The sequence below is a fragment of the Dermacentor silvarum genome, chromosome 1 (genome assembly GCF_013339745.2).
Source record: "Dermacentor silvarum isolate Dsil-2018 chromosome 1, BIME_Dsil_1.4, whole genome shotgun sequence".
Taxonomy (NCBI): Eukaryota; Metazoa; Arthropoda; class Arachnida; order Ixodida; family Ixodidae; genus Dermacentor; species Dermacentor silvarum.
In genome coordinates this window covers 232,333,584-232,354,228 of record NC_051154.1, presented here as the reverse complement: position 1 = coordinate 232,354,228, position 20,645 = coordinate 232,333,584, and the positions used below count along the sequence as shown (strand labels likewise).

General features: G+C 48.8%; 1 protein-coding gene across 5 annotated transcripts in view; it reads left to right on the top strand.

Moving 5' to 3' along the window:
- Nucleotides 1-20,645, top strand: part of LOC119436898 (acyl-CoA Delta-9 desaturase-like) — a 129,977-nt gene that overhangs the window by 71,330 nt on the left and 38,002 nt on the right. For 3 of the 5 annotated variants that reach the window (XM_049660093.1, XM_037703934.2, XM_037703933.2), the window contains exon 2: nucleotides 6,637-6,819. In XM_049660093.1, coding sequence (XP_049516050.1) covers nucleotides 6,646-6,819 — 174 coding nt within the window. In that variant the 5' untranslated portion in view covers nucleotides 6,637-6,645. Of the gene's footprint in view, nucleotides 1-5,233; nucleotides 5,333-6,636; nucleotides 6,820-19,915; nucleotides 20,180-20,645 lie in introns of those variants that run through there. The other 2 variants (XM_037703935.2, XM_037703936.2) reach the window with 2 other exon arrangements.

Below are 20,645 nucleotides of genomic sequence, written 5' to 3'. Positions count from 1 at the left end.
ACGCAATCATACATGCACACTTTAGCAAGTGGGAACGAGCGCAAAGTTCACGGGAACCAGGGAGGGCACTGGACAGGTACCGTACGGCGTTCTCCCTCGTTCCTGTCATTCGTGTGCTCGCTAGTTCCCACCCGGTAAATATGTACCAACTCGTCCAACAACGCACTTGCTAAGCGTTGTGTGCTTGTGCACACAACGTGCACAAGCACACAAGTAACGAGCGATTAAAATATCTGGTCCAGCGCGGTGTTTCTGAGGAAAGTTTAGAGCGCCTTAGTTCCTCGCAATTAACTACCGGCGCTGCTCCAAGGCTCAGCTCTAGGCAGCTGCCGTGTAAATCTGTAGCAGATTTTAGAGTAGCCCTTGCGACCACATAGTAAGCGCAGACGCATAAAACATGAGTTAAGTCATCGCACACACTGCACTGTGACGAACGCGTCAATTGCAGGTCGTACAAGAAGTATAATTATGATCAATTTAATTGTAACTGGCCCTTTGATTTAACGCAGGCGAGTAAGTGGGAGAGGCGTGGAGCGAATATCGACACTGGCATGTTTTCAAACGCAATATCTGCGCACTGCTCTAGATTTATCGAGAGCGGCAAGAAGAGCAACTGGCGACGAATTTCGAGGTCTTCCTTTGAATACCTCGTCACTCCTGCCTTCCTTTTCGGGTCAGAGGCCAGGACAGGCTCTCACGACGCAAAGCGCTGCCCTTCTTCCCTGATCAGACATTCACGCCGGCTACTCGCGCAAATCGGGCATCGCGATGTTCGAGACGCGCGAGAAGAATCGACCAGTAGTAGCGCGCCTAGAGCGAAAATCGCCACCGACCGAACGACCGCACTCCTCCTCGGCCGTCTTCCCCGGAAACAACCTGCTCCCGAGAGGCCCCAATCAGAGTCCTGCCCCAATGGTGCGCCCCATCATAAAACCACACAAAACCGGAGAACGCGACGACCGTTGTGAGCGCGTTTTCACCGCGGCACACGGGGGGCGAGCGGGGAGATTAGCGCGCGACTTCGCCTACTCGGCGCACGCGCCACACGAGCGACGATGGCGTCGCGTTCGCGATGTCACCGCGCACGCTCTCTCGACTTCGCCAATTGGGGTTACCTATACCGCGCCCTAAACTCCGAGGCGCGCCATTCAGGCGGGCGGGGGATGCGTCCGCGGTAACGAACGGCCGGGGCACCGTGGCCGGTAGGCGCTGGTTGCGCCGTAATCTCGGCGAGCGGCTGCCAGTTGGCAACCCACATTGATATACACGAAAAGGTCGGTCGTACGCGCAGCGCGCGCTCCGAGGTTCCGTAGTGTTTCGGAGTGAGGTGTAGGGCTAGCCCATTGCGCGCTGCACATCTTCCGCAAAGCCTCCGTTCCATCGGCGTCGCGCGGAGCCTTCTCGTTTCTCTGTTATGCTGTCTCCCGAGACCCACAGCTTTATTGCTGCACTGCACATAGTTGGTGAGATGGCGTGTAATCCGTAGTATATTTCTTACTTGAAAAGTAAAATAAAACTAATAATGAAGTGCCACAAAGAAAGAAAAAAAAAACATTGTTGCGTAGATCGAGGCAACATTCGGACTTGTGGCACCGTTTTACACACACACATATGTGCTACCTGCCCGACCGGCTGCTTTGTTCACTTCGAAAGGGAAGCTAGCTCGGTCCGGAAACCTGCAACCGGGGAAACATAGCAGCGTCTACGTAAACAGAGCCTGCTTTGCCACTCCTCATTATTTAGTCGCGAGCGACAGCTGATGTCCGTTCACAATCCACCCTTGCACACGGGCTCTTTCTATGCTGATGCGAGTCATCACTGCACGCGAACACAAAGAACAATTTCGCACGAACAATCAAACAGCCGCGCAAGAAAAGACAGCCAGCGAAACAAATGGACGGGCACCTGGATGCGCTGTTTAGAACGCGATAGCCTGCGCTACAGCTGTTACTCAATATTTGTGGCCACGAGAATGGGACTGCTGTTATTTAGAAATTAGATTCTGGGCTCTTACGCGCCGAAATTACGTGCCAAAATTATACGTCGGCGTTCTTTAACTTGCGCGCACGGTATACACGATCGTTGTTTTTTTTTTTTTTTTTTTTTTTTTTTTTTGCATTCCACCCCCACCGGAATGCGACCATCACGTCCCCGGTCGCACCCGTGACGTTGTGCTCAGCAGCGCTACGGCATAGCCACTGAGCTATGGCGTAGCGATGCAGAGTAAGCATCGCCTTTAGAGGAACACAAAAGACAAGCATTAAATCAGCTTAGGCTGATAAAGCATTCGTTCGAAAGTAACTCTCACGGGAACAGGACGATTATTAAAAGAGAAAACGAGAACCGCACAAACAGATTTTTTTTTTTTTTTTTTTTTTTTGTAATTCAGCGCCCAAGCTAGAGCGCTGGTACACGTGAGTGTGACGTCGTGGTTTTCAGAGCGTTTTCTCGTATCTGGGCCGGTGTGGCGCGGTAAAATATCTTGAATGTTGCTTAAGTTCAGTTCGTGGTTCCTTTAGATTACAGTGAAGCCCATCTATACCGATGAAGAATTGACTAGGATCAAGTAAACGCCGTTAGATATTCCATGCCGTCATGGCGAGCTGGTGCGCAAACTTCGAGGGGGCATCGCCGCCCGTCGTTTGTTGTTGCGTGTGTATATATATATATATATATATATATATATATATATATATATATATATATATATATATAGTTCAATGATTACTGTGTTTTCTCTTTCCACATCTAAGAGCCCGAACTGTACGATAATGCTTGCGGTTATTTCTTCTCATCGAGCTTTTTGTGTAGGATTCTGCTTGGCAAAAAAATAAAAAAAAAAAGTGGCGGGAGCAAGTACTTCGATCATCTTTACTTGCTTGAATGAGCGAAGGCCGAGGGTGTCATCTTTCCCATTAACGAACGCAGACATGAAATGATTCAGCAAAGATTTTTTTTTTAACTGTTCGAAGAAGACAAGACTTAAACAGAAATATATACGCACACACAAAGCGCGGACTCCCAACTGGCTTTATTTCTCGAAGGCAGGGAATAATGGTCTTCAAAATAGCAAAACAAGGAACAATCGCAAAGAAATCGTGCACGAAGCAGTCATCTTTAGTTAGCGGTGGTCGCCTTACTTGGGCATACTTATACTACCCGGGGTCTTTTCTACCTCCCAATATGAACCGACTAGCCCAACAACATGCCTTACTCCATCAAATGAGCAGTACAACGAAAAGAGAAGTAGGAGTTAATGGGACCAGTGATACAATTTCGACGGTTGGTTGATGACTCTGACGCATTACTTTGCTAGGGGAGGTCTCCATAAACATGAAAGGCCAACATTAAATGCCATGCGCGAACGTTGTAATATATGTACGGTTTTTAAAGATGTCGCTTCTCTATCGATGAAAGCGACGTTTTTCCTGCCACTGCTACGTATAATGGGTGAGTGACGTCACTCGGGCTAGGGATTTCATTAACTTCACATGTGATGACTTCGGGAATAGTTTACCACTCCTGGTTGGGCCACTCCTATGTCTATGAGGTAATGTACAAAAAGGAATATTCAAATTTATCCCAGAGAACATGGACGGCCTGTTGTAACAAAATAAAATAAATCATAAAAAGAACTTTTCTCGGGCAAGTTGGTCTGCTGTAACGGCTGCCTTCAGTTGGGCGCGTGGGCCAGGCCTGGAGAGGAATCAAGTCTCATCCAAAAGGCTAGGCTCTCTGAAAGGCCTGTTGGTTGGGTCGAAGGAAGGGGTAGGGGGAAAGAATGCTAGAAACGTCGTTAACAGCCCTGCAGTGGTGAACGGACGCGGGTGGGGGACGAGGAGGGGGATTACCTCCCGAAGAACTTGAGCTCCCGTCCTTTAGAACAGAATTAAGTGCAGCTATGCCTTCAGGTGGAACAAGGAAATATGTCAGGCATTCGCATGCACTTGACGAGCTGTCGCCGGCCAGTGCCATATCCAGCACTCGTCTTAATGCGTTAAAGCGCGTGTCCGGGGAGAGAGTGCTCTGCGGCTAGTTAACGGTGTAGAAGGCGCGCGCGCCACATTTGAACTTCACCTTGAGGTCACTGTCAACCGCAGTAAATAGAAGGAATGTGCCGGCAGGAGGCCGCCATTGCACACTAGAAATATCAGTTGAGAGAAATCGCCGCGGTCTGAGAGCGTGGTAATTTTTAATCCCTCTTCTGCGTTGCGGGAGGGGTACTCTGTGCGTCCTAACGTTTTTCTTAGAAATGACTGAAATTGCTACAGGGACCATTAAATGAACACCGGATATCTCTCATAACCTGCAGGCCATAGAGGCAGCCCCATTGCCAGTGCGGTGCGAGTTCTCGCTCACACCTACGAAGGCAACAGACTTTTGTAAGACTCGGTTAGTAGCGCTTGGAATGAATATAAAAACTGTCGAGAAGATGCTCATAAATAAATAAAAAATGAGCAGAGGAAGAAAGGAAAGAGACGCAGAAACGCGCACGTGGCCAGGTTTGACAATGAATTCGCTCGCCGGGTCGCGACTTTCGCTTGCAACGGAATGAGCCGCGACTCCCACTACCGATTCTTTCAGCGGTGCGGCCGTTCCACGCAAAACACGCAGCAAACCATGCACGCAACGCGTATATACGTCTCGACAACGGTGCATTCGCGGACGACGAGCAAGAATTTGCCAGTGAAGCAGCACCTCGTCTTCTTCGTCGTTCTTGTTTTATTATTCCTTCGACGAGGCACTCGAGAAACAAAACAGACGACGAAGCAAAAAATCAGAGCGCGTGTCTGCAACGAACCACCGCAGGGCACGGTCCGCATGAGCGACTCCAATTATTTTGCCCGCCGGAGGCCCCGCATGGGAAGCAGTCCGGCGCGCCAAGGGCGATCGCCGCGCCGAATTTTCGCTCGCTGTGTGCTCGTCGCCGCAGAGGTCTAGGCCACGCACAGTGCCATCGAGGGTGCTCAAAGAATCCGCCCCTCAATTCTGCAACCTCTTCCCCCCCCCCTCCCCTCCTCCCACCTCCCACGCACACCTCACAGCCACCCCCAGCAAACCTTTTCCGCAAACGCCGCGGTTGCCAGGTGGTTTGCTGTTGTTGCACTGTCTCTTAAGAGAAGGGCTCCCATCCAGTCCTCCCGGCACTACCGTGCGTGCGCATCTGTCCGTGCGTAGCGGGGTCTCCCCTTCCATTCGCGTCGGTAGCGTAGCATAGTGAGGCTTTGTATGGACATGAGCGGCAGCTGCGCCGGCCTCTGACTGGGCGTTCGTGTGCGTACGCGGCTCACTACGGTTGCTCGGGGATACAGTCTGGGACGTGCCCGAAGATGTGAGATGCCTCGATTTTTTTTTAAGTGTTGATATGCCGTGCTGTAGAGATTGCTCTAACATCTGTTGGGAAACGTCGTTGCGTTGCGCCAAGTGACTCGTGTCGGTTACCTGCGATTTTATAGCCTGCCAGTTTGAGCGTTATGGCGTGACACAGGAGGCAAGTTACGGGTTTTGTAACATGGATATCTATCGGGAGGATGTGTATATACGTGAGGGCATATACGTTATGCCTATTTTTTATTTTTTTCAATGTTGGAACGTCAGTGCTTGTTCAACGTGTCAGTTTGCATGACCCCCATTGATATGTGAGAGGCAGTATTTTATCCTGCTTTTTCCTTCTGTGTGGCTGTGTGGTATGTCTATGCATTGTCCAGATGTTAGACCAAATGATACGTTTAATAAGTGAAGCGCATTGACAAACCTAACTGCAGCACCGCTCCTGACGCACAAGGTCGCCTCGAGCATTTCTTCATAATGCGTTCGCCACGACTTATTGCGAAACATTCAAATGCCGCAATTAAGGATAAATGCGGGTCCGGTTACTATAATGCCTACAATTTGTTGGTGCTTTTTTTTATTTGTGTGCGACTGTTACCGCTGCGCTATATTGTTACCCGTCATGCACTCTAGTCGTAGTTACCCGTTGCTCTTTTCCATCAGGCTTCTTGCCAGCCAGAGATATATGCAGGCGACTATGAAATTACTTCATAGCACGCACGTTGGGACGTAAAAAAAAGAATACAGTGTCAGAGGATACGAGTGTATGCAGCGTCCATCGGAAGGCGTCGGCGAAACGCTCAAAGCACTCGTTCTTTCTTTTTATTTCTTCTTTTTTTTTGTGCTCATAGTGCTCGTTGTAACGCAACTGGAGCGCAGCGCGCGTGATAACATGAGCTGGAAATCTCGTGTGAGGTGGCAGTAACGCGGGGGTTGAGTGTGAAGAAGATGCAGTAGGTCCTCGGGGCCCATAGTGTTATTCCTTAAGAAAATTACTTGAGGTAACTCTGGTGCGGCGATCGTGGATTTGTCTGATATTCGTGCTTGTGGCTTCCTACGTTCTTGTGGCTTTAGTTAATACGCTTTATATATACCTTTATTGGCCTAAATTTCGAAGCTGTTATCCTGCTCCCGAATAACCTATGAACGCGCTTCCCCGCTGTCTTCGGGGCTGTGGGCAACCTTGACGCGCAGACACAGTTACGCGCTAGATTTGACCACGAACTGAAGATTCACGTCGGCTCTTTCTAGCTAGCCGGCTAACGTTTCTGCTTCTTTCTTTTTTTTTTCTCGTTCGGTGCGCAGAGGTTCGCCATGAACACCGAAATGAAGATGGAGAAGACAGCCGCGACCACGCCGGCCGACATGTTGCCACTCAATGGCAAGACGGGTCTGCGCAAGCGCGACCTGGATCTCATCGACGCCATGGACCTCATCAAGCAGACCGAGTACGTGTCGCTCAGCAAGACAGAACTGCTGGACCACGAGGTGAGGTGTACTCCCTTTCTTTCTATCTTTTTTTTTTCAGCCTTGCCTCAAATGCCCCAGTACACAGTAAAAGAAAGATACATCTTTAAGGGCGCTGGTGTTGTCGCACGGCTAACGCCCTCACCCTTAAGGCTATAAAAAATGTACTGTACACGACAGTGAGTTCAAACTACACCTGCAATGAGAGGAGCTGTGACTGTGTAACAATTCTGAACACTTGGTGCGCGCCGAAATATCTGAAATCTGACAGCCATGCCTATTCAGATCATTTCGTGCAGTTTTCGCAGCGTCTGTCGCAGCTGTCATCATGTTTACTTGCCAGAAAATGTCGCCAAGAATGCTCTCTCTCCATCAACCAGAAAGAGTGCGAGAGGAGGACGAGGAGGAGAGAAAGAGATAAGGCAGGGATGGTTAACCAGAAATGCGTCTGGTTGGCTACCCTACTCTGGGGGACGGGAAAGAGGGAATAGAAAGATGAGGTAGAGAGAGGAAGGGGGGGGGGGAGGAGGAAGGACGCGGTGAGCTCGCGCACGCACGCGGAGGGCCTGAGCAATTCAAAGGCGTTCACATAGCCCAGTCGCCCTCAAGAAAGACAACAGTGCCTTCACGGCTTTGTGGGCCGACGAGCGATGGGGACGGTCTCCAAGGAGCCCCTGCACGGACAACGACCGACCATCCAGTCGTCGCAATGCGTTCGATAATGTTTGTCTTTCTGTCTGAAATCTATCGCAGTGACAAATGCACGACAAACGCACACAGAGCACTTGGCACTTTTTTTTTTTCACTGTTGCTAACATTGAAACGTCGAACACAGAATTCTGTTGTGCATTGGGAAGGTATATGCACGCGAACTTGTTTCAACGCGGACAGAATAAAAGGTAGCAAAATAAGCGAAATAATATGTTTAAAGGTTTAAAAGGATCATAATGACGATGATGGCGATGACGAATTCCAAGTAGAAGGCTAAACACTAACTGCTACGAATTTTTTCTTTGGCTTAATTGGTTACAAATGAGTAGTATATACTATCAAAGCAATCTTGGCAGAGGTGCAGGACTGTTGATTGTCCAACTTTCTTGGGCTTTTAGATTGCACCTAAGCAGGCCACACAGGCACCTGGTGGTTAGTGGATGTGACGGAAATCCCAGAACATGGCCTCGGCGATTCGCCGCGCAACGGGTTTCGTCCGATATCGAAGGTCACGTCCGAGCGCTGCCCGGCTTCTCAAAGTTCAGGGTGTGGCGGCGCGTGCTTTTTTTTTTTTGGTTTCGATATGCAAAACGTGCGTTTTTGTGCGAGCGTTTCGTGACGCATCCCTTCCTATTTCAAGTTTTCAGAGAATTTCACAATTGTTTTGTTCCTGTTGGCCTTTAAGAAAGGAATGCCGGGCGCACGCCTGTCGTGATGTGTTCGCTCCGGAGTAGTCTGAAAATATTCGCATTAGGTGGTGCCGCACAATAGAGAAAATAATGTAAAGAAAACGAGCCAACACGGCCTAGAGGCATAGAGAGAGAGAGAGAGAGGCGTAATCTTCCTAAACTTGACCCATATTCGGGAGCAGGATACTCCCAGGAACCAGCTTGCGTGAGCAGTCATTTCCTTCGGGCGGCAGCAAATGTGTGTGTGTGTGTGGCCGGGAATGCCGGTGTAGGATGCCCGCTCTCGAGAAATGTAGGTAAAGAAGGGCGGAGGAAGAGCAGAGGGAGAGCAACGCATTGCATAACAGGACGCCCCGTATCATTTACGGCGCGCCTTGCGTGAAGAGCTCGTGTGCAGAGCGGCGCGCACGTTCAACGTGGCGCAACCCTTCCGAACCTGTAAATCGTGCCTGTCTGTACTTTTCCCCAGCGACTCGCATACGCTAACTCGCGTATAGATGTTCCGCGCCTAGCCGCATTAACATGGTATTCACCGCGCCTCTCGTAACGTTATGTTGCCTTTTACTGCTTCCTTACGGGGAGCGCGATAAAACGAGCGCGACGGTGGGAAACCGAGGCGACTGGCAAAAGTGTATTTTCTATTCATGGCGCATGTTTAAGTCTTTGTTCGCTATATGATGAGCGATGGAACTTCTTCCTCCGTGGATCAGTGCGTACGAATTGGCCTCTTATAACTTATCGCTACCATTGCGAAAGCGGCGTAATATTGCTACGTGACAGTCGGAGAAGTAGAAGCCTGAGAGCGGATTACGCCGAGTTGATATGGCGGTTCCTCTGCGTCTCCTCCGCGGTATCAAATATGCGACAGCGGAACCTCATCATGCTCTAGCGAAATACGAGGGGCGAGTCCAGTGAAGTTTAGACTTGTGTTGCGGTACAGTATAACTATATATTGGTGTTTAGGAAGATTTGGAAATAGAGGTCCAAATTTAGAAGACGCTATCGGCCAGGCGTACAAAAGAACGCAAAAGGCATACAAACGATATGCAAGCCTTATTACTCTTTATGAATACGTGCATGACTAATGAGCATGGGTGCTTTAGCATGAGACATTTATTACCGTAATTCGACCATAAGGGAACAGAACGCGCTCCCCGGCCTATTTTCACCAATAGAGAAAAATAGTTTCTCAAGTTTCTCAGCAGGTGTGCGATTCATACTGTAGAAAACTATGCGCACTAAGTGGGGCTCGCACCGCCGGCTCCTATTCTTTTCCATTGTTTGCGTACCCACCAGCGTGCAAACATAGCGTACCTAATCGAGCCAGGGGTCCTGTCCTTGGTATCCGCCCCCCCCCCCCCCCCCCATATGTCTTCGTTGTTCACATTTTTTCCCCCAAACGCCGTACCGGTCGAGTTCCTTCCTCGTTGGAGTGATTAGCTCGCTTCAACTTCGATGCAACCATACGGACACCCGGCCTTGGCGCTTCCACGAAGAGGAAAAACAAAACAGGGCTATAGAGTAAACGCTCGGCGGCATAATAGACGCATGCCGCGGGCATCGACGCGCCGGGCCGTTTTGTCTTCGCAAAGACGAGCCGCCGGAGCGAAGAAAATGTGCCGGCGAATTTATGGCAGGAGGAAGGAGGAAATGGCTGGTCCGGCGGCGGCCGGAAATTTTCGGTGTCACGCGGTGAAGTATGCGCTCCGCTGTTCCATTGCAGCTGGTTATCAAGACTGCAATCGCGATTTCGGCTGCTCTTGACGTGCGCGCAGTTATTTTACGGCTACTTTGCACCGGCCGCGATGGTCGCTCTGCTAAGGCGTTCTGATTCTGAGCCCAAGGTCGCGAGTTGCACTCCTCGACGGCCCACTTCTAATCGGGTAGAATGAAAAGAAAACAAGAAGAGGAAGAGGCTTTGCTACGCGTTAACACTGTAAGGCCCGACTTATCGTAAATGCTACGCTGATTTTGGTGCTACCTAGCACGGGACACTTAAACCACAGCCTATATAGTAGCGTTTTTCATGGTCTGGAGCGATGTTTCATTTGTGGATAGTTGAGAAAACAAATTGCTGATTAGTTATGATACCAATTAAGTTTTCAATCAAACAATATTTCACAGTTTTTTTTAATACACTCTCCTTGACCAGAAATAAAGGTGTACCAGTTCTAATTTTTCTTGATGTGGATTGATTGGGATTGCAGAGTTATAGGGACACTAAAGAGAAACATTGAATCAGTTTAGACTGATGAAAGATTCCTCCAAAACTCTATTTTCGTTAATTTCAGCGGTACGAGGTTGATTAATGGAAGTGAAAAAGAAGACCAAAGATCCGTTCTTTTTTTTGTTTCAACTTGCGGCCGATGTGTACTGCAGCGCCTGCCTGTATGTTAGATTGACATGACAGATTTCAAAAGCATTTTTTCGCATTTGACCTATTGTCGCCCAGAAGAAATTCCTGAAACTTGCAAAAATCAGTCTTTGGCTCCTTTATAATAATGGACAGTCAATCTTTACCTATAAGAAATGCATTCTAGGTCCGAGCAGTTACCGTCAAAATGCCTGAAGTCACAGAATCGGACGTCAGATTGTGACGCCAGTCTGACGTCACAATTCGCCGCTGGCTCGGAGATTTGACGGCGGCGTGGCCACCTTTCGCTCTTGCATCTTTTCGGTTTAACCAAACATCCTCTCGCGAAAATAGGGGCTTTTGTTTTTGCTATTACGGAAGGGTTTTTACTAATACAGGCTCAACTCAACACATTGAGCTCTTCAGTGTACTTTTTTAAGCAGTCACCAGGCGTACAGTTCTTGTGTAATCTTTGGACGTTATTCGAATCTTCCGGTTTGCGTGCACCGTCTTCACATCACAGAATTATCGTTTCTTTTTTTTTTTTCTTTGTTCTATTTCCGTGCAAGTGCCTTTCCACTTTCAATGCTCAAAAGTATATGCGTATACAAGCAGAACCACACTTTCTCCCTTGTTTTTATCATTGTCATGATAGCATCTATTATAATTTTAGTGAGCTAACGTAGCAATAATCATCATTATGACGGGCTTAAAATATGAAATATAGCCACACATAAGAAAAGAAAAAGGACTGCCTGGGATGTGTAGCAACACCGACGTCATGGACGAAACTGCAACCGTTCGCGATTTACTATTACAGCAAGGTTTCGATGGCTACGCAATGCTTGAAACAATGCAGACTCCTTCTCACCGCACTGCCGCGCCCCCTTTCTTTTTACTTTTCTTCGTGGTTGCACTGTGTAGAGCTACTTCTGCGTAGTACCGCTATTTAGCTTATTTCTCGGTCCCCCTGAGCTTAATTTCATAATCTAACTATATATATATATATATATATATATATATATATATATATTACCACCCTGAGGTTATTGAACGTACACGCTATGCACGGTACACAAACGTTCTTGCGTACTGCCCCCCCCCCCCCTTTCCGAATGCGTATTTCGCTGCAAGTAACCGAACTCGCGACCTCATGCTGAATAGTGGAATCTATATACTCTCTCAAAATAAAATACGTCATGTGAATGCCCTTGGAATTGATAAAACAAAAGCGTCTCGAACATTCCCGCGAGGAGACAGGTTTCTCGCCTATTCGCCGTTCGTTCCAAGCGCGTCTACGAGGAAGGAGCTGTTGAATTAATGCCAGTATCCCAGTGCTCGTCATACAAAGACGGCGTGAAGGTGACAATTCGTCATGAGAGAGACTCGCGTACGCTGCATCGGCGTTATTTCCCGAGTGATATCACCGTGCCCGTTAATGTTTTATGTCCTGCGTCACGTAGCGAGACGGCACGAGAGACTGCGCTGCGTTTTGTCCTCGTCTTTATTGTTGCTGGTCTTCTCGTCATCACGCTTACATGGAAATTTCTCTCCGACACATTCCTCTTTAAAGCCAGACTTTACTGCCTATTTCAATTTGGATACTACCTGCCCTGTCACTTCAGAAAAACTTTGAATGGGGTCTGTTCTTTTGTGCGAGTCTGTGGGTTTCTCCTCTAGCCAATGTAGAGTTCAGCGTGTGCTTTGACGTAACAGCGTCTTGACCTGCCAAAAATGTATGCGTCAATACGCTCACGCTGAGCTCTGCCCCGACCACTGCAAATAATTGTCAAGCTTCTTTCAATGCTGTTTCGTTTTTTTTTTTTCGTTTTTTTTTCGTGGCCTTTTTTTTTTTGTAGTTTTCCAAGCTATCCAAATGTGAAAAAAAGGGACAGCCGCCAATTTTAGATGCATCGGTTAAAAACGCGCTCAATTTTTCATGTGGTCTATCTGTTCAAGTGTCACTGGGGAGTTCGCATCGTGTGGAAACATGGCGCATTGCAGAGGATTGCATGGGGGGGGGGGGGGGGGGGAATATAGTTACTTCTCATTATTCTATCCATGATAATCATCGCGCCTATGACAGCAGCATTTTCTTGAATACTCTGTTACCATACCCTGCCTGTCGGCAAGAAAAGTATCGATGTGCCATTGCGTGAAAAAGCATTCTGTTGCAAACACAACGATAGTCTTATTGGGAGGCACATATTTTCATAGTTATGTAGTAGGCACTATCATGGTTACTAACGTGAAGCCATGTCTATACCATGGTTTCGAGTTAGCAGCCATGAGTCCTCCTGAAAACTGTAATAGGCATACTATATATACCTACCCCCATTTTTTCCGTTTGTTTTTAGATCGGACGGATATTTAGAAAATTTACTGTCAAGGCGAGCGCTGTTCTGGCGTCTCAGGTAGATTTTGGGAAGAGGGGGCTATTACTTGCATAATAAATGGCGATGTTCATGTAGCTAATTCAAAATATGTAATTTTTAATCATATTTGTAGCCATTCACTTCAGGCCACATGTTACTATTGTGAAATGAAACGAAGTCGTAGGAAAGTCTTTTTTTTTTTCTTATCTGAAATACTCAACACTAGAACAACTTTCCACACGCGACAAAAAATGCGCGACGAAAGACTTGTGTTCCAAATAAGCGTTCCAAAAGCGTCCGTCGAGCAGTTCGTGGTAATGTTAACCGGAACGCCGATGCATTTTTTAGCCGACTTTGGGGACGAATATTTCTAAAGTGGTGCGAGTCTTAGGACTTCTTTTAAGTAAGACATGATTTCGCTGCTGTTTGGCTTGAATTTCAGAATAGCAACGTGTGCCTTAAAATTAATAATTAAAACGTGAATGTGTTAATATTTTTAATGATCCCGGAGGGCATGCGTTCTTTTCGTGGAAGTAATGTCCCGACTCTTCAGGCAGCCCACCTGAACAGGTAAATTTTAATCCGATTTTTGAAGAAATCTGTTCAATCTAAAGAGAGAGAAAAAAGTCCGGTATCTCTACCATTTGCGTATACAGTATAAAACAAGCTTCCTGTAAAAAAGCGCTCAAACAGGGTGGTGGCAAAAGGAACATTTACAAAAATGTTTAAAAATTTGTATTTGCACTCCGAAACGTGAGTCGCTCAGCAAAAGCATGTTGACTATAAGTCATCTCCTCACCAAAGCAATTTAGCCGTCTCCCTGAAAGTGGCACAAAGCAATGAAGGCGCAAACCACACTGGTTCGTCGAAAAGACGCTTCTCAGAACGACTGACGACGCATCGTCCTTCTACAGACCTTTCAATCAGGGGGAGAGGGCACCTCCTCTCTAGACTGATACTCTTGAGTGCACAGACACACGCTGCAGCTTTCGTAGCGCACTTGCGGGCGGCTCCCGTTGGAATGGCTGTACTAGAAAGCTTGGAATGGTCTACAGAGGTTCCAGGTTGTTTAGGACGAAGGTCAGTGCGCTGCACGTGAGCATGCACTGTCGCATAGTAATTGTCGTAACGCGCTAAAGAATACGACACGCTCCTGTCTTATTCCTGCAAACGTAGCTAACGCTTTGCTTAGTGCGCTTTGTGTCAAGCATTACAACGTTTCGACGATCTAGCATTATTCCTTGCGCCGTAGAGCCGTGGTTGCTGAGCGCGTTGACGGCGTTTGCTGAGCCTGTAGCTGAGCAAACGCCGTTTAGTAGGTGCCGCGGCTATCTTTTTTTTTTAGCACGCAAGTGAGAGTTCTGCAGATACTCGTGTCGCAACGCTGAGCAACCCTGCTCAGCAAAGTTGGGGACCGCGGCTTGCAACAAATGGTTCAAGACTTGAGCAAACAAAGCATATGGGCAGGTATCAGAGTTATGAAAGCTAAAATAATGTTCGATAGCCTGACGAGGGAACTAGACTTCGCGAATAGTAACCGTCGGCCTATTGAAGCAGCTAAGGAGGGCGTTTGTTGTCTAAGCCAACTGGTCACACGGGATCGGTATTGTGTGTGAAGAGAGAGAGGAACAACTTTATTTTGATCGGGCACGGGGAGTTGTAGGATCCCCGTGTTGGATGGAGCTCTCGGCACAGGGCCCCAGCGATGGTGGCAGCACTTTCCAAGATCTGCACGCAAATAAAAATTGGTTGGAGCGCATATGGCAGGCATTCGCAAGCCATGCTTATCAATAGGTTTGAAAAGTGCACTTTGCCTGTACTTAGCCCATGCGCGTCGGAGGGTAACGAATGTATAAAGAAGATGAAGACCGCAAATCAGTGGAAAATGATAGGGGAAACGTTGAAGGCGCACTGAAGGAAAATATTAAGCTGAGTTGGATCGATATATTATTCGTCTAGAAATTATAATCGGGTTTCTGTGAGCCAATATATGACTTTGTTGCATAGACAATTGCCACGAAAGGTCCTTCGTCTGCTCATTTTGAATCGCTCGTGCCAAAACAGACGAGTTGACGTAATCTCCACGTGACCTCCCTCTGAATAATAGCCAGTGCTGACGTCACATGAGGGCTACCATAGTCCAGAATAGGGGGCGCCACTGCGATTTTTCATTTTTATCATTTTCTCACTCTGTTCTCACTACAAATGACCATTTCGTTGTTGCCAGCAGTCTATATAATCTTTAAATCTAACTCGACGTCGCATTATTTTAGGGTTCCTTTAATACGGCAGTGTGTATCAGAGTAAACGCTGGTAGAGGATATTTTAGTTGTGATTAAAAGGAAAGAGTGCAGTTGAGGAAGTCGCGCGTTATTCATATAACAGATAACCGGTAGTACATGCTAGACTACGTAATGTGCGCGATTGGAAACAAAACATAGCCCAAGCCCATAAAGGATTAGACCGAAGGTTATAGCCTGGCTGACATAATGCTGCGGTAACCGGTGGTTCCCGGGAGAGCTACTTGTCCTGCACCGAGCATAAATAATTTACTGCTGCTACTGATGATAACAACCAACGGCGCTTTGTTTTCCTCTGCTGAACCAATTTTTTTAATATATTTATTTTTCTGAGACACATTGCGTTCTGTGCAGGCGGCGCATGAAAAGTGTACTGAAGCAGTGCTGTTGCAATTGCAGGGCGCTGAGGGCTCTATTTCAGCTGAGGCAGCTCAGACCAGGGCCCGTACTGACGAAACAGTTGCTACGACACAGCCATTCGTATACAAGAACAGGCTCCGGGAAATGATGTATTTTATCGGACATATAGTTTCAACCATCGCGCAGAACAGCTCATAAGTATTACGAAAAATATTACTTTGTGAATCCGAACCCAGATTCACAAAACTCGTTTGCACGTGCGTCGGAAAGTTCGCTCCTGCGAACTTTCGGTCATCTTGACCGAAAGCGGTCAAGATGACGAAGAAGGCTTTGGCGAGTGACCCACGTTTGCACACAGAAAGTCGGCTGGCGGCTGCTGAAAATCATGGCATAAAGTGGCAGAAATGGCAGAAAATCACTGGCGGCTGCTGATCTGTCGAAAGCATCTAAACTCTTAATTCCGCCACTGAGGAAGCTTGAACGAACGAGCTAATAAAGAAAGCAACAGCCTATAGGAGCACCAGGAGACAGCAAGAGAGATAATGTTGGTCAACTGTATGCAAGCGACGCATTTGTATGGAGATTAGGCTAGGTTTGTGAAACAAAGGACTGAGCACGAAATGAAAATTCGCAAAAGAAAAAAAGAAACAACATATATGTAGTCAAGGAAGAGAGCAAAGAACTAGCTGCAAGACAATAAATTTCGCGTTTCTTTTTTTCTTTCGTGCGTGCCACGTTCAATACGCGTCTCCATTGTTCAAAGCTGCCCATACGAGTATTCATTCGTATAGGCACTCACGTCCCTTGTGTACCGACCAGCGCGCTTCGACGTCCCCATATGCGTCTCTCTGTCCTTGCGCCGCAGATCTCAATCAACGTGAAGCACGCGAACGGCGAGAGTGCGCTAGAGTTGTCTTCCCCTGGCGGTGGGACGAAGAATCAAAGCGTAACAAATGACTCAGCATTGTTGGTGTGTTTCTCTGCGCCCATGCTCTTACGTTGATGCATGATGCCTCATTCGTCTGGACTAGCTGCACGTAGACCGTTCTCCTTTAGTTTGACGCGTACTTATTGATTACAGCCTAACTCACGCTCAGCCGGCATTACAAAATCGGCACGTATACTACAAATTATTTCAGACTTGGTTGCATCGAGTTAGACGTATGCCTGACGCGGTAGCGGTCAATAGCAGGCACGTTACAAGTACTACTAAATTGTCTTTATAGTAGCCGCTTAACTGCACAATTATTTATAGGTGTATTCACACAAGCGCGCTAGAATTCTTTCTCGATTTTGTATCGTTATTAGGTAGCTATTGACTCCGTAATAACGGTGTGAAGCCTCCTTTATTCTTCGATCGCGCAGCAAATAATTATGACGTCCTGTAATTCAACCAACTTAAAACGCCTGCCAAGCACAGTGCGGCTCCGGCGTGAAGTTGGCCGCAGGTTACATCACGGAAATGGTCACGTGGTCACGGAGTTGGTGGTGACGTGTTATACCAAACCTGTCACGCGCGGAGCAATCAGCCAGTGCAGTGGTCGCATGTCACATCCCGACCGTGTCGGGACACTATGGGAGCGCGCTTTAATATCGGTCCTCGCATTCTTCCGTCCCTCTGCGTGTAATCGCCATTCGACGAGTCTGCGTGGTTCTATGCTACTTTAGCATGATTTAGTGCACTGTGCCTATGCTGCTGCTTCTCTGGAAGCGCAAGGGCTCCTTCTCCCCTTCTCAACCCCATCGAGTGCTCGAGCAATGGGCTGTTAAGGCACAGCTGGCAGTGTGACCTGCGAATACCGCACGAGACCAACGAGGCATTGACGGGGCACGCTGGCGCGCTCAACGTAGTTTGTGCGATCAATGTAGTTTGTGAAATCAACGATGAGCAATCTTCTCCTCCGATTAGCCACTCAACGTCCGCTATATCCTCGAAAGCGATCGATCCAGAATACGGGCCCTGCAGCGTGTGTATACGGCCGCACTGCGTTATGAGTGTGTAGCATTTGAACACTGTCCGCCTGGGGCTTTGTTTTGAACGCGCTCGCAGTTCTCGTGCACAGATTACAGCGCCACCACCAGACTCGATCCGTGTGTGTCGCAGTGGCGGTCGCGCTGGCAGCGCGCAGCTAATGAGCTCCTAATTGGTTAGTGATTTCCCGCTCGAGGCGCACGCCGTGTCTGTCCGCTGCGACGGAACCTTGAAAGACATCCGCATCACACCGCGCGTGAATCAACCCCGCGCCGATACGCGGCGTGTGCCCCGCTTTCGGGTTACCCCGTACAGAGAAAAGCCCGCACAATCTTTCCAAACCGTTCTCTCGCTCCCACAGCAGACCGGCTTGTTGTTGCTGCGTCGCATCTGGGTAGCCCCGCCGCGCCAACGTAACGAAAAAAGGACGGGCGCACGACGTTCGCGTGTCCGCCCGCTCCTTCCTCGCGTCGCACGCGCGCCGCGTGCCCAGCGAGCACGTTTTGTTTTTCTCCTGCTTCGGCGTACTAGCCGGCCAGCAGCAAGGCCGCATCTCATTGAGTCGGGCGCCGATGAAGAAGAGCCACGCGTCATTCGCGTGTCCCTGGCGCCAATGCGAGGTGATACACCTCTCGGCAAAGGAAAAGGCCGGCCGGGAACACGAGGAAAAGTAGTGAAGTGGGCTAGAGCGGACGTATCGAGAGAAGCCCGGAGGCTGCCCCCCCCCCCCCCCCCCCTCTGTCTGCAGCTCTGGCCCCTTCTTCTCCACTTCCCTTTCTCTGTCTTAACTCACGCGCACGCCGTCACAAGCGGGATGCGATGCAGTTTTCGCTTCCTCATCCCACCGTAATCGGATAATTTTCCTCTTAGTACGAAAAAGTACACGAAAGGACGAAGAAACACGGATAGTGTTCGGGCGCAATAATTTGGACAGACTCTCGTTAAAACAAACGCCCCTGAGACAGCTTCGCGTGCGCTGGCTCGTATGCCACCGCCTCCGGTGTTTCCCCATCCGGGGCCACGCGCCCGCGTACGCAACGTAACCGTGTAACCTTCAATGTCCAGCATCAACGGAGGAAGAAGTCTTTTGCCGCAAGATACCTAATTACCGAACGCCGCAGGCTTGCTTTGCGAAGCCCCCGCGATCGCATGTTTGAAGAGTGCACGCAACGGTGACAGTCAGCGAGAGCGCAAAAAGCGTCGAAGGCGTGCGCTGGGCGCTCCATCGACACGACACCGCGGCCATCGGCAAACAACGATGTGCTTGCCGTTTGCACGCGCTAGTGGCGAGCCCGCGCGACGTCCATTATAGGGAGGAGGCGTACGGAAAGTTGTTTGCAATAAACGGACGGCATAACACGACCGACATCCGCCCCCGCTTCTCAGTATAGAGGATAACGATGATCGTCGACACTTTATGGGGCGCATGTGATAAATGGCTTGTCCTAGGTCTCTCCTCAAATCCACGCATTAATCTCCGAAATGGGCAGCAGGCTGAGAGACTGGCGGGAAAAGAGAGGAGAACGAGGCGGGATTACAGATTTATGAAAGAGGAAAATATTTTACTCGTGCTTCGCGACGACTCTACTTGTACCGGTTGCGCACAAAACATATACGTTGTCGCGTCTAATACCCGGCTCAATTTCGTCATTGCCACTCTTTTTTGACGTAGCAATGACAGGATGGCACCAGCTAATGACCTTCGCTCGTTATTGGGTGGAAGCGACTGAAATGAAGCACGTCGTGTTCTTGCAGTTAACTGTGGAGCGGAGATACCGCTCGCGGTCCACCGGGACAAGCGAGCGGGAATCGGATGAGGCGAGCGTATATTCATGTCAGCGGGCATTCTGCGTCAAAAGTTCTTGCCGACGAAGCCTTTCGTTACTGCCAGTGGGGGAAATGGTAACTCCGAAGGCGTGACGCCGTCGACAGTGTATTGATGTTCGCGCGCGTGCGGGTTTACAGACGTGATCAATTCACCCTCCGCTAGCGCCAAGCAGCTGTTCTTTTCCCTGTCAGTGCTCGTCTACCGTCTCAACCTCCTCACCACCTGACCCTTTCTTCCCTTAATCCTTTCACCCTCCGGTAAACTCTCTCCAATTTGCATCGAGCGTCCCCCTCTCCCCAGTTCTCTTCTTGCTTCTAGCGCCAAGGAAGCTCTAGCAATGAATTTCGCAGCGCTGGCATTCGAGAACTGCCGATGAGCTGAGGGTGAGGGGTGGGGGGGGAGGCAGGGGTGACGGGGAGGAGAGGTCATGTGGTGAGCGTTACACGTTTGGCGCGTGCTTGCTTGCGCACTCGTGGTGGTAGTGGTCGGTTCCATAGATTATTTTTTTTCCTCAATTAGAAGCTCTTCTGCCAAATATGTTAACGCGTATCGAAGGCGAACGTATCGCAGTGTTCCCTTGTCGTCTCCGGGTGCGCACGCTATACAGAGAGGCGCAGCGGTGGACACACTGACCACCACTCCACTCCGCTCTTGGACTAACACACGCCGACAGCCGCCACTCGGGTCTATTACCGAAGCCAGCCGGCCCAGCCCCTTCCAGTTGAACTAAGCTTCTTCAGCTTGAGTTCCCACCAAATCTCGGATAGACGCGCGTCTTGCTTCGAAGATGTCGGTAAGATATTACGGCACTTTCGGGACCAATGTGTGCGATCGTAGTCTTAATGCTGCGCTTTCTAGGACTGCAGTTCTAAAGGGTGTGCACTCTCAGATGTACCTTTTGAGGCCAACTTTTTTTTTTTTTTGAGCACAGCACATTTCTTGTTAGAAACAGTTTGAGTTTTCCCAGTCATGACCAAGCAACGTGATAGCTGACCGAACCACGTTGCGAGGTCCGACTCCACCCTTACTGCTCATTCCCATCTCCCACATGAACCAATAGAATTACAGATTATTTAAATTAATTTAATCAGTGACAAAGCTTGATTCAGTGCTCGTTATATGTTTCCTAGGTGGTCAGCGGCTAGAAGCGTGAGGGCGGTACGTACATTTGTGTCCGGTAGACTGGACGTTTCAGATAGCTACACGAAGACCCAGAAGATCTCCATTCATCTGCCTGGTTAACCTGCGCACATCCAGCG